This window comes from Plodia interpunctella, chromosome 24 (assembly GCF_027563975.2).
Source record: "Plodia interpunctella isolate USDA-ARS_2022_Savannah chromosome 24, ilPloInte3.2, whole genome shotgun sequence".
NCBI lineage: Eukaryota > Metazoa > Arthropoda > Insecta > Lepidoptera > Pyralidae > Plodia > Plodia interpunctella.
In genome coordinates, this window is record NC_071317.1 from 5,732,694 (window position 1) to 5,745,988 (window position 13,295).

At 34.2% G+C, this 13,295-nt stretch overlaps 2 protein-coding genes across 4 annotated transcripts; both read left to right on the top strand.

Moving 5' to 3' along the window:
- The first annotated feature begins 597 nt into the window (after positions 1-597).
- LOC128680443 (uncharacterized) lies at positions 598-4,388 on the top strand. 2 transcript variants are annotated; one of them, XR_008405858.1, is made up of 5 exons: positions 598-822; positions 1,905-2,078; positions 2,531-2,693; positions 3,473-3,661; positions 4,207-4,388. XR_008405858.1 is itself a non-coding variant. In XM_053763599.1 (4 exons), exons 1-4 carry the CDS (start codon positions 730-732, stop codon positions 4,287-4,289), a joined length of 513 nt encoding a protein of 170 aa, XP_053619574.1. In that variant the 5' UTR covers positions 598-729; the 3' UTR covers positions 4,290-4,388. The 2 variants fall into 2 exon arrangements, 1 of the variants encoding a protein (XP_053619574.1); XM_053763599.1 differs by lacking the exon at positions 3,473-3,661.
- A 3,067-nt stretch (positions 4,389-7,455) lies between these two features.
- On the top strand, positions 7,456-13,038 carry LOC128680609 (uncharacterized). 2 transcript variants are annotated; one of them, XM_053763866.2, is made up of 5 exons: positions 7,456-7,732; positions 8,804-8,888; positions 9,058-9,167; positions 9,927-10,104; positions 10,324-10,419. In XM_053763866.2, the coding sequence occupies exons 1-5, from the start codon at positions 7,646-7,648 to the stop codon at positions 10,389-10,391; spliced, it is 528 nt and encodes a 175-aa protein (XP_053619841.1). In that variant the 5' UTR covers positions 7,456-7,645; the 3' UTR covers positions 10,392-10,419. The 2 variants fall into 2 exon arrangements, with proteins under 2 accessions (XP_053619841.1, XP_053619842.1); XM_053763867.2 differs by lacking the exon at positions 10,324-10,419 and adding an exon at positions 12,439-13,038 and having other exon boundaries at positions 7,461-7,732.
- Positions 13,039-13,295: the final 257 nt, after the last annotated feature.

The window sequence follows — 13,295 nt, forward strand, 5'->3', positions numbered from 1 at the left end:
TGCAGACTCACGTAATCCCGAGTGCACTCTTGGTATTGAAATATTCAATACTCGAGAGGTCGTGGTAGCTGGCAGACGATTAGGGATAAAATATTAAGATACCCATTGGAATTTCGGGATTAAAAGTACCCTATGTGTTATTTCAGGTTATATTCTACCCGTGTACCAAATTTCATAACAATCCGTCCAGTAGATTCCGCGTGAAAGGGTAACAAACATACATATACACAGTACACAGTGAGGACCTCGGTGGCGCAGTGGTAAGGTGCTTGCTCCTGAACCGAGAGGTCCCGGGTTTGAACCCCGGTCGGGTCATGATGGAAAATGATCTTTTCCTATGTATATATATTTGTTATAAAATATGGTATGGTATCGTTGAGTTAGTATCCCATAACACAAGTCTCGAACTTACGAGTACTTTGGGGCTAGCTCAATCTGTGTGATTTGTCCTAATATTTATCTATTTATATATCCTCACAAAATTTCGCATTTATATTTAAGTAGGATAAAATGGAATATTTGACTATGTCTATAGTTTTCTCAATCTACAAAGCATAGACATAGAAAAAAAAAACATAAATCGATCAAAAACAAGAACAGCGAACGTCATGTTAATTTGCCGAAAATTTACAAAATGAAAAGTTTATAAATGAAACTTGAAATAACGAAATTTCTAGTGTGTTTCATGATATCCTTTTAAAATATACAAGTGCTTACAACAATATCAGAATGAAGTACATGGACAGACTACCTACAGTAATAAGCTGTTGCTTTTGCTGCTTCTTAAGAGCTGGCACTGTTATGATAGCCATGTTTTCGTTTGTAAGTAGTTTTATATATTCACAGTAATAGGCTTCGATGGTATAGTCACGTTATGAGAAGGGAGAAAAATAATATTGTAAGAAAGGTTATGGATTCGAAATTGAATGGGAAATGAAGTAAGGGCAGGCCGAAGAAGAGGTGGATTGAGTGCGTTAGGCTGGACATGGCTAAAAAGGAAGTAACAGATCGGTTTATATCGGACAGGGAGAAGTGGAGGAGACTGACACGCTGTACCGACCACACATAGAGTGAGATAAGGGTAGACTGATAATGATGATTGTCCTCTTGACTCTATTGTCTCTCTTCTCATATATAGTCTTCTCATACATTGTTGTTTACATTAGCATCAAGAATAGTCAGCTTAAAGAATAACCCAAAATATGTTGGAGATCGAAAGAAACCAGTTTTCGAATCTCATGAGCCTTGGCTCTGTCTATCTAGTAAAGAATAAGAATGTAATGCGATATCTCTAGCGTGCGATAGTCTAGGATATATTTAATTTTGTTTATCGATACAAAAACAAAAGACCGGCATTTTTCTCCCTAAAATATTAACGGAGCGCTGGGCACTCACGGAAATATCCCCTGGGACCTTATGATTGATGCTCGATCCTGTAAAGGGAATTTTGGCAATTTTTCGCCCAAGCTGCTGTCCTTTTTGAAGTTTTCACTTTAATCACTGTGAAAATTCGCGGGGTGCAAGGAAACCGTTTTTATTTTGTCTTTTGAAATTAGTATAGAGATAAACAATTAATGTACTTCTTTCTTCCAACATCGCGTGTTCTCGGTTTCATTCAGGGCAAATTTCGGGATCAGCATATATAAAATAAACCCTAAGTTGTAAGATCCAGCTGTGATCTTACAACCAGCCGCCTGCTTGACGTCGACCCTCCTTGACAATGCTATGGTTTGCCTATCAAGGATTTTTCTTAGGCGACTCCTACAACATCAACAGGAGAACATGGGGCGGTTGGTCTCATTCTAGGGCCATGATAAAAAACCACACAGTTACGGTCGGCTGCAAAAGTCTAGTCTACAAGAAAAGTAGTAACATGGTACTACTTAAGTGTCTATAATTTCCAGATCGTCGGTCTAATCTTCGCGCCAAATGTCAACAATACTAAAGGCTTCTGGGACTTGGAGCAGTTCCTCTCCTACTACAGTAGTGTCACAGAAATGGTCCTCCAGGTCATACTCGGAGCCATATCCATCATGCTGTGCATTGTCAGCATGATGCTTATCATCGGGTCTTGCTGTGTAAGTAGATAATCAAAAGTGTGTGTGTGTGTGTATGTGTGTGTGAGAGAGAGAGAGAGAGAGAGACGCCTGTGACTAGAAAGGTCACATCACACGGTCGTCAAATTCAACAGTAGCGACGCAGGCCAGATTATAATTATTCAAACAATATTAACCCAAACAAACTTTTTGAATTTTTGATCCTGCAGTTTGCCTACCCCTTCTATCTATGAGCTGCACAACAATATAACTCAACTCTCTTTAGCTGGGATTAAATTACCGTAAGCGTGCTAGTGCCATAGTGTTTCTTACTCGATCCTGAGGAACTACCATGAAACATAAAATACGTCATTGCATCCACACGATCTCTCTTTTTTTGCACGATATGGATTTTTGCCGTAAAAAGACAGCATGTAGACAGTTAGTTTGTATGTTTCGTGGAAGGCCTTCTGTATATTAATTGAAATTTTCAGAACATGCCAATGCTGATTGAAGTTTACCAATGGGGCGCGTGCATATATTCCATAGTTGTGTCTCTGCTGTTCCTTGTCCTGGCATTTATGTGCTTCTTCATCCACTCTGACTGCTTTGTAGCTGGCTGGGTACTGTGCGGACTCATTGTTTGTAATATTGGACGTGAGTATCACAACAGGTACAGCGAATTTGCGGCTTTAGGCGCCGATGGTTCGTTTTCTAAGTTTTGAAACACAACACAAACGTAAATTTTGTTTGAAAATGAACTTTTCACATCAGCGACTCTAGCGGCTAATTCTCTAGCATTAGCCCTTATTAACTTACCATTATTTGTATTGATGGATACACATTTCGCGGACTATTTCTCGGAAGCTGATTCGGCATACATTGCTGGTATTTTATTGCGGTAAATAAAAGCACTCGTACAAACTACGCATGTTCATGCACTCGGCGTTCAGAGTTCGGCGATTCTGTGTGGCCAGCATAACATTTTGCGAGAAAAAATACATTATGGATTGGTTTACTTACTAATTTAATGCTATAGCCGCTATATAGCACAGTGATTCAAATACTTCGTTCAAATCTTCGTGTAAAAGTTCGCGTCTTCGTGTCAATGTAGTCTCATTTAGTCGTTGTGAAATTTCTTGATAGGATATGCGACAATTTGTACAAACCTCTCTCTTTTGCTCTTTGAAGTTATTATTATCAGTATTGTTCAGTTTACTATTGCCATTCCTTTATGGATTTTCTTTTCTATTATTTGTGCTTCCCTTGTTATAAAATAATGTAATTACACACAGTCAGGACAGCCCGTTTCAAAACTTGACCATAAAGTTATTCAGAACTATTATTTTCTTTTATTTTTGTTTAAAAACATATTTTCCTCTCATTGATTCTTTCCTTCAATGATATATTCATACTCTTCCTTTCTTTCGTTTCAGTAACCATGTATTTCGTGGTGGTTGCAAACAGTCTTCGCCGCTCCCTTATATACCTAACTTACACAAACACGCTACTAGATTAGTGTCAATGGGCACACAGATGGCAGCACAAGCGCAAAACTTCCATGATGCACAAACCGAGCGGACTGTCAAAATACCGTATTTAGGTGCTGCATTCTGCCGTGATAAGTAAGCAATTGTTGTCCTGTTTTATTTGTCAATAAAATGATTGAGAGTTATAAAATATTGTTTTGCATCTCGCATAGGACTCCTGTGAGAGTTTCTGAATGAAATATATCGTGTCTATTGTCCACATTGCAGTCCACTAGTCTTTAGTCGTCATGTATGAATATTTTTCACTTCTGTGTATATCCTTGAACCTTTAAACAAAATCCTTTAAACAAAATCACATTACTTCTCCACTTTGTACGGTTTTTTAGATGATCTATACTTTTTTGTCATTGCAATATCAAATAGGACGGTCAACACCTGGGTGTTTGGTAACCAATTTTAACCGTCCAAACAAATCTCGCATAGTGTCGCCAGGCAAGAATAGCGCCCTCATTTTATTTTCAAATACAAATCATTTATTCAATAATTATAAGCTTCACGAGAACTTTTTCACGTCAAAATTTAAATAGTAATTTCTTAAAAAGCTATAAACTACTGGCATTTCTAAACACATTCTTTTGTATATTTAATTATTTAATGAAATTGATTTTTTTTTTTTCCAGTGACAATATATTTCGTGATAGTAGCAAATAGTCTGCGCATGTCTTTGGTATACCTGGCGACGACCGATATTCTAAACCTGTGATAGATTTACCAACATAAATATTGTAAATAATAAGAATGAAAATGGTTGTGTTGTGTTATAAAAATTGTGAATGTTTTGTCAATAAAGCGTTGAAGTTTCGATTATATTTTCACTAGTTTTTAGCAGCCTTCGCGTGAACCCACGCACAGGAATGAAATGTACTTTTTCCTGCAATTGAAGCCTATGTCCTTCCCAGTACTTTTAACTATATGTATGAGAAATTTCAAGAAGATTGGTTGAGTAGATAAATCGACTTCGCCCGCGTGAATTCCACACGGGAACAGGGGTACATGTAACTGTTCCCATTTGTCCCGTATGTCCTTTTCCATACTTCAAATTACATGTACACAAAATTTCAGGGAGATTAGATGAGTAGAGCGTGAAGAGGTAACAAACAAAATTACTTTCGTATTTATATTTTAATATTAATATTGGTTGGGAATCACGTTTATTACCAAATTCCAATTTCTTTGATCACCATACTTGAAAAAGATAATGATCCTTCACAGATATAAAAACATTACTGTTATTATACACACACACAGATACACAGGTATCTGTGTGATCCTTACGTAAGTACCTATTCCGTACGAAGTACTTTTAACAGATTTATAATCTGTAACGTGAATAAATAAATACCTAACCTTTTTAAAATAATGTCAAAGCCTCTGTGTTCACTGAAAAAAAAAAAACTAGTAACCTAGACATTGTCATTTCCTTTCCATTGAAAACATAACCTCCTTGATTCGATTATTCCATGTTTATTTCGCAAAATTTGATGATACATAACCTAAAAATCCATGCACAATATGGCAAAATCATTGGCAAAGAATATATTCATACGTAATGTCTGTTGTAAAAAAAGATTTCCTAAATTCCTTACCGACTGTGCAAAAGTCCTGCTGTGGCAAGACAATACCTCTAAGAAACGCTTTTGAGATTATTGCAAAACTTGGTTTAGTAAGTACCCATATCATCATATGATATATATAAAACCCACATGATATATATAAAAGATGATATCATCTTTCTTTTATATATATCATATTGGAATTAGATGTTGCCCGGGGCTTCGCTCCCGTGGAAATTTTGAAGTAAAATATAGCCTATAGTAATGTTGGATAATGTACCTTTCTAATGGTGAAAGAATTTTTGAAATCGGTTCGTTTGTTTCGGATATTACCCGTCTCAAACATAAGTATATTTATAGTGTATATATACTATAGATAGTATCGATAGTATCGAACTGTTGTGACGAGAAGGCAAAACTATCGATAGTATTATCGATAGTTATGCCCTGAAATGTTAGATATATTATCGATAGTATCGATACCTAGCATTCTAATATGAAGCCTAAAACCTAGCATATCTACTAACCTTTTCCCGCGGCTTATCTAATCAGCACAATACTATCGGTACTATCGATAGTCTTCTCGTCATAACAGTTCGATACTATCGATAATATTGCTCTTTATCAATAGTATTGCACCTAACCCGGCTATCGATACTATTGCTTTTCCTCAAACTATCGATAGTCAATCGAAACGCAATCGATAGTATCACACGTGCATTGCCTATTTTTGAAAGGTCTATTACCTGCCAAACAATAAAAAGAAAAAAATAAAAAGTCTTATTGACAGTTTTTTTTTTAAATTATTACAGATATTTTTCGCTCCAATCTTGCTTTATGTAATGATACGACCACAGGAAATGGGCTTTAAAAACGATATAGTGTTCCAATATTGGTTTGTAATACTTCAACTGTTGTGGCTCACGTCATGTATACTGCTATTTGTGGAATGGCTATCCTTCTGTAAGGTACTATAATTACCCTAGTATAGGTAATATAAAACTAACTTTGTTAATTTTCCACGGGAATATATCTATCTCTTTTTCCCGAATGAAATTTATTAAGATTTATTTTCAGTTTTCGCAAATTAGAGAAAGATATTGTGTGTGCCGGTATGTATATAGTTCCTTTAAGAGCCTGTAAAATTATATTCCCGACGAAGGTAGCCGTCAGGCATACGGCCGGTTATAAAATCACACCCGAATCTTCAAAATTTTAATGCAATTTTTTTCTCTTACCCCAGGTTTCACGGCGTCACAGCCCCTAACGAAACTGGGAACAAGCGGAGATGAGACAGAGAATAAAAGCTTTAAAAACATGCCTAACAATATTATTTTTTATGCAGGACAAACCCACCCAAGACCGAATACTGCGCACGCACTTTTGGATGGTCGTGTCCACTGCAGTATTACATCTGATATTTTGTATGGCATTTGCTATATTTTGCAAAAAAGAAAATAGAATCGCCTCTTATGCTCATGTCGGTGCTTGTCTGATTGGAGTCATATGTGAGTATATTTTATATAGCTACTATTGGGCGGTTATCATAGTTTTTCGACCGCTGTGGCCGCGCTGTCATTACGATCCGTCAAGTTTCTTGCGAAAGAATGCATTTCCAAAATCATAAAATTTATATTAGCTTAGTACCGCACAAATTCCGACGGTAAAATTTAATTACGTCTTGTCTTTGACTATTTTCATACTTAATTTCATCAAAATCACTCCAGTTTCACCATATAAAAGCGTCACAGTGTTTCGTGTTAATATTTAAAGTATTTGTTTCATTATTTCAGTATTGCCATATCCACTTCTAATAATCAACAGCTACAGAAGGACCTTGGGTTTACCCACCACGACTTAAACATTTAGTAAGTAAAGTAGACAGTCTTTAAAAAAACATTATATTCATACAATCATTAAGTATACAAGTAAATCCAACCATAACATATTATTTACGTACGTAAATAGGAAACGATTTATGCAAGCCAATTTAAAGTGTCTAAAGACCTAATCTACATTTTTCACAATTTGAATATTTTTGTGTATTAAGTAAAAAAAGGATTGAGACGCAATTTGAATTCATTTTAATTTTCATTTTTACCAAATATTTAATTAGCAGCAATGTTTAACCTAGACTGGAGGATATAAAGGGAAAAATCCTAAAAGTTATAATTTGAACTTAAATTACAGAAAAAAAAGAAACAAACTTATATTAGCAATCAATTTCATACAAAATGAATGTAAATTTAAGTTTGCCAACTGTTTTCTTTATGCGCAGGGCGCATCCAACTTGTATTTAAGTGAATTCTAGTCTCCTTAGCGTTGTTTTTTTTCGTGACATCTATCATTGTAAAAGTAATGTTTTATTGCCAACGTCAAATTATATACCAAAATTAATTCAACAAAACAGAAAAATCATTACCTAACTAATTAAAAATACAGACATGAATTAAATATTTGATAAATAAATCTTATAAAAATTGTCAAAAAATTTTTTGTTTTCAAAATGTGCGAGATTTTTCCTGAAGTCAATAATTGTTGCTTTGTGATAAGCCTTCGTCTTGGCTGTCTGTATATTGCAGTATTAACTATAGTAAGTAATATTTATACTATTTTGAAAAAAAATGATCTTTATCCTTACAATATATATTACAAAAATGTCCCCACTGACCAGTATATGAACGTGATAACTCAAAAGCTACCAGATGGATTTTTGTTCAAATTCAAATCAAATTTAAATAATTTATTCGGAAATTAGACCTTCTCAGGCACTTTTTTCATGTCAATTTTTATATTTATAGTTATTTCTCCCAAGCTACAAACTACTGGCATTTCGAAACGACCACTGCTGAGAAGAAATGCCGAAACAAACTCATTTGAACATTGTTAGTCCCATTGTTAGTTAGGGTTACCTTCTTTTTTCTAATATGGGTAATAGATTTTTGTGAAAGAGTAGGTCGTGGGGTTAAGCTATTATTGTTAATAATTAAATATATATATGTTAGAATCTGCCAAGGGAAGCCGACGGGAATCATGTTCTAAGGAGGCTTCACAACTGACATATAATCACTACATAGTATAAACCTAGTCGCTTTCCGCTATCTGTCTAAATAAAAATAAAATAAATAATAAATAAATGTCTGTCTCTATATATATATATATATGCTTACATCTTGAAAAGTACCCAACGTATATATATATATATATATATATATATATATATATATATATATATATAAACACTACATAGTATAAACCTAGTCGCTTTCCGCTATCTGTCTGTCTCTATATATATATATATATATATATATATATATATATATATATATATATATATATATATGCTTACATCTTGAAAAGTACCCAACGTATATATATATATATATATATAAACACTACATAGTATAAACCTAGTCGCTTTCCGCTATCTGTCTGTCTCTATATATATATATATATATATGCTTACATCTTGAAAAGTACCCAACGTATATATATATATATATATATATATATGATGTAATATAAATATGATGTATTAGGATGTAATTTCTGTCCAAATTGAATCTGTTTTCGAACCCGTTACACTAATTGGAAGAAGATTTCTACAGCCTCACTTTCTTGTTTATTCATGCAATAAACATTTTAGGAACATGTTTTTTTTTAGATGTCTGGTGTGATTTCGTTGAGTACCTTGGAAAGAGTGTCTCAAGCTAATTATGAGCAATTCATTATGGCGCAACAAGTGGACTGTAAGCATGGTTTAAAACATATCTTTATCCGTTACCATAACAATTTCGAAAATCATTTCTCATAAAGTTCACACTTATGTGTGCAATATGCATATATGTATGGATTGTATTATTTTAGTATTATTTTGCGTCAAATTCGATATTTGTACAAATAAATGTTTGTTTTCAGCTCCAATGAAAGTTCTTGACAACGTCCTTTTTTTAAACATATTAGGACTGACAGCAATAGCTATGATTTTCATAGTCATGGGTTACATATTAATATTCGCTATTATTACTGTAAGTCTGATTATTAGAAATATATAATATTTAGTTAAAATGCTGACAGACAGACATCACTATCACTACATAGTGTAAAATAAAACAGTCCCTTTCCGCTATCTGTAAGCAGCCACATACACATTAGTTCGTAATTGTACTAGAATTGTATCAGAACTATACCAAAACTACCAGAACTGTACTAGAACTGTACCAGAACTGTACTAGGACTGTACTAGAACTGTACTAGAACTGTACCAGAACTGTACTAGAACTGTACTAGAACTGTTCTAGAACTGTTATAGAACTGTACTAGAACTGTACTAGAACTGTATTAGAACTGTACTAGAACTGTACTCCAGTACACAGTACAGTTCTGTTACAGTTCTGTAACAGAACTGTACCAGAACTAAACTAAAATTCTACTAGAACTGTACTCCAGTACAGTTCTGTTACAGTTCTGTAACAGAACTGTACCAAAACTAAACTAAAATTCTACTAGAACTGTACCAGAACTGTACTACAACCACTGTGTCTGTAATGCAGTTCAGTCAATGGCTCATCTATAAATGTGGTGACGCTGTCCCACATTTTTTTACTCTTCTTTCCACATGGTCCTTGGAAGTCCTTGACGAAGAAAGAAATGATTCATTCATTCATTCATTCATTCAATGAAGGACAAGGCAAACGACAAAACAACAAAAGTAGCCACATGAAGCCCACATAAATAACCATGACGACTTTAAGAAGTAGATATTCACATGTTATATTTCTACACAGAGTCAAGAGGGTTTCATACAACTATTTGTATGGATTATCTTTCTCGCGACCATGATTGGGTTTTTAATAGTGATCCTAACTGGGGCGGAGTGTGTAGCAAAAAGCAAATGTGCGCTATACCCTTTGGACTGGTTGTCCGGCTCGGCCGTGCTTGTTCTGATGAGCAGCTTCTTCGCACGTAAGTGACTGATTTTCGCTAATAAATAGGTACAATACCACCGATAAAAATGCGAAAGTTTGCGCGCTGTTATTACGATCAGTCAATTTTCATGAAGAATTAATCGTTTCCAATAATCGTTCATAAAATTGACATCGCCCCAATTCAGATTAATTATTTTGGAGTCAGATAGTAAAACTAATCCAGTCTTTGTTAAAATCTGAAACATTGTAATGGCAGCGCGGCCGCAGCGGTCGAAACGCCCTGAGAACCATCCGAGTATGTTCACGCACAAAAAGCTGAGCTAATTTTTATGAAATTTGGTATTGTGGTAAGATAAATATATACTGATATTTAAAAACCTTTCCAACCAATTATTGTTGGCGATAACAGAAGCTGAGACATTCCTTTGTCACCTTATTATTACAAAGTTTATTTCTTTAACTAAAATAAATATAATATGTTACACTAATACTAAGACGTTAAACCAAAATATACTCTACTAGCTGCGTCCCGGGGCTTCGCTCTGGTGGGAATTTCGGGATAAAAACTACCTTGTGCTATTCCAGGTTATATTCTACCCGTCTACCAAATTTCATAACAATCGGTCGATAAATGTTTTGGCTTCTATTAGTCCCATAAAGACCCCATATAATTATTTTTTTAAATACATACATATTTCCTATATAAAGACATGACGCATACAATTTTATTATATGCACATATGTATATACAGTGAAGACAACAAACACATTCACTAAATTAAAATTATTTATTCAGAAATTGGACCTTCACATGTACTTTTTCATGTCAAATTTTATATTATATAGTAATTCTCAAGAGGCTGCAAACTACATAAACTTTAATGATGAATTAGTTTGCAAAACTAACAGTTGAATGCACCAGTATGTAGAGAACGTGTTGGTGCATTTAATATCTGTTTTAGTTCTAATGGACAGGATAGTTTCATTGTTAATTGTTTAAATTCACATTCAAAATTCTTTAAATTCACATTCTATATACATCACTTGTTGACGTCAAAAAATTACTTAAACTATGTCTACTGCCGGCTTCCAAAGCGCAGGTGAAGAAGAAGCGGCGCAACAAACTTCAAACAAATATAGGTCTTATACATATATTAAAAATTAGAAGGACGTGTGTTGTGTGTTGACGTGTCTTCAAATTCGCAAAGAAAATACTAATGACATTGCTACCTTATTATCATTTAAAACTTAATTTTTTAACTTCAAAAACTATACAGCGAGGTAATACTGCCAGCATTCTTGGAACCCTGCCTCGTTCAGACGTGCTCGACGGAATTTTGTGTGGATATTTATTATTTAAATTTTAGTTTCAACGCAGTAATTTTTTTTTTTAGTTTTAGTGTTGAAAATATGTTTAATTACTCAATTAAAAAAGTTATGTAATATAAAAAATATATTTACTGTGCCGCTTATGAATAGACATATAGTATATTTTTAGGTGTGGGCTGCGGCGACCGCTTTCCATCTGGCATGTCTATTTGGCTGCTAAAAAATAAAATATTTTAAAAGTAGATATAAATACTACTTATGTAGATGTATAGTACTAATATGAATTACTGCTTTCATAAAAAATAAAAAGTCACTTCATCTTCATATCTAACACTGGTGTCAGATTTTACTCAAGTCGCCTAAAAGTACCTGACATGACTTGTAGGACTACTTACTCCATCTAGTGGCAGGTAGTCGCATACACACTAGTGAACTAAACTGTCCACCAGTGCAGGTTTCCTCACGATGTTTTCCTTCACCGGAAGCGAGTGGTGGTCTATGAAAACTACTATCAGTCAGATTGGTATACAAACTCATATGGCACGAGCAGAATACGAACCTGAGACCTTTCGATCCTCAGGCGGGCGTCTTAACCATTACGCAACCACCGCTTCAAAATCACTTGATGGATGCCAGCGATTATTATATAAATGTTTAAACAAGAAACAATGGTCGTTCATTTTGCCCCTGCAGTGGTACATTTATTTATTTATATATTAACAGTCATAATATCCAAAACACCTGCATCCTAGTCAACACAAAATTATATAAATTGTTATTAGTATGTATGTATACAATGTCAAATAGGTTAGATTTTGGGAGGTCCGTAGCTACTACGTACGTGGGCCGGTGCTGGCAGGGAACCGTTCTAATTCCTTGCCATCAGATGTGTTGACGCGTAAGCAATCAAATTGGTTATATATTTTGCAAGATCATTATTAAATTTGTAAAATGTTAGTATAATAAAAACATGACAATAATAACACGTCATACAATGGCATTAATAGAATAGGTAGATTAAACTGACACTTTTTTGTTTCAGTGTGGATCTACTTCATATGTGTTGCGAACACAGTCGTTATATACAGTTTTTAAAAAGAGTACAATAGTCTAAATTCTATCAATATGGCGTATTGTATATAGTGTTGTGGTTTTTTTACGAAATGACTGTGTGGATTGTTGATATTGTGAATAAAATCATATTGATTACCGTTTGTAATACATATTTAATTTAACCAGCAAGTTTTAACGACGTCCCTACTTGCAAACCTAGCTGTCAAGGCTGTTTCCCTAGCTCGTCTCTTACGTTTCGTCCAGGAGATATGGAGTGGTCCTATTATAGGGTGGAACCACAATTCAAGGAAGCATATAAACCATATGCTAATATTTCGGCCTTGACGGAAATTGTTATAATATAATATTATTTTATATTAACTTAACATAATATTCTCGTCGACAGCAAAAAAAATATGGTCTGGTAATAAAAACCCGCAATTATCATGGGTTACGGCAGAAACCGGATCAATATCCGGCGAAATGCCTGGAAACGGGATACGGAAGCGAGCTTTATGGATTGTTATATAAGGCTGTACACACACCACTTAATAATTTTACCGTAATAAAAAATGGCTTCAGTTCTAGACATTGCTCTCTTTTTTAAACCTGTCACAAAAGTTAATAATTTTATCATAATTAAAAAACATGGCTTCAGTTTGATGTAACGTAGGTTATTTTTTACAAACTTGCAGTGTACATTTTAGTGTAGTTTTGTCACGAAAATAGAACAATTTTTTTATTGGAGCTTAAAATTATATTATATTTTAATGTTTTTATGATTGTCCATTCTGTCTTATCGAACTGTTAGTATCAGATTTTAATGAAGTCCCTGAAGACAAAATA

Coding starts and splice junctions, on each gene's coding strand:
- LOC128680443 (XM_053763599.1), top strand. CDS start 730: ATGAAGTACATGGACAGACTACCTACAGTAATAAGCTGTTGCTTTTGC. Junction 2,079..2,530: donor TTATCATCGGGTCTTGCTGT/GTAAGTAGATAA, acceptor TGAAATTTTCAG/AACATGCCAATGCTGATTGA. Junction 2,694..4,206: donor CATTGTTTGTAATATTGGAC/GTGAGTATCACA, acceptor TTTTTTTTCCAG/TGACAATATATTTCGTGATA.
- LOC128680609 (XM_053763866.2), top strand. CDS start 7,646: ATGTGCGAGATTTTTCCTGAAGTCAATAATTGTTGCTTTGTGATAAGC. Junction 7,733..8,803: donor ATATTGCAGTATTAACTATA/GTAAGTAATATT, acceptor GTTTTTTTTTAG/ATGTCTGGTGTGATTTCGTT. Junction 9,168..9,926: donor TAATATTCGCTATTATTACT/GTAAGTCTGATT, acceptor ATTTCTACACAG/AGTCAAGAGGGTTTCATACA.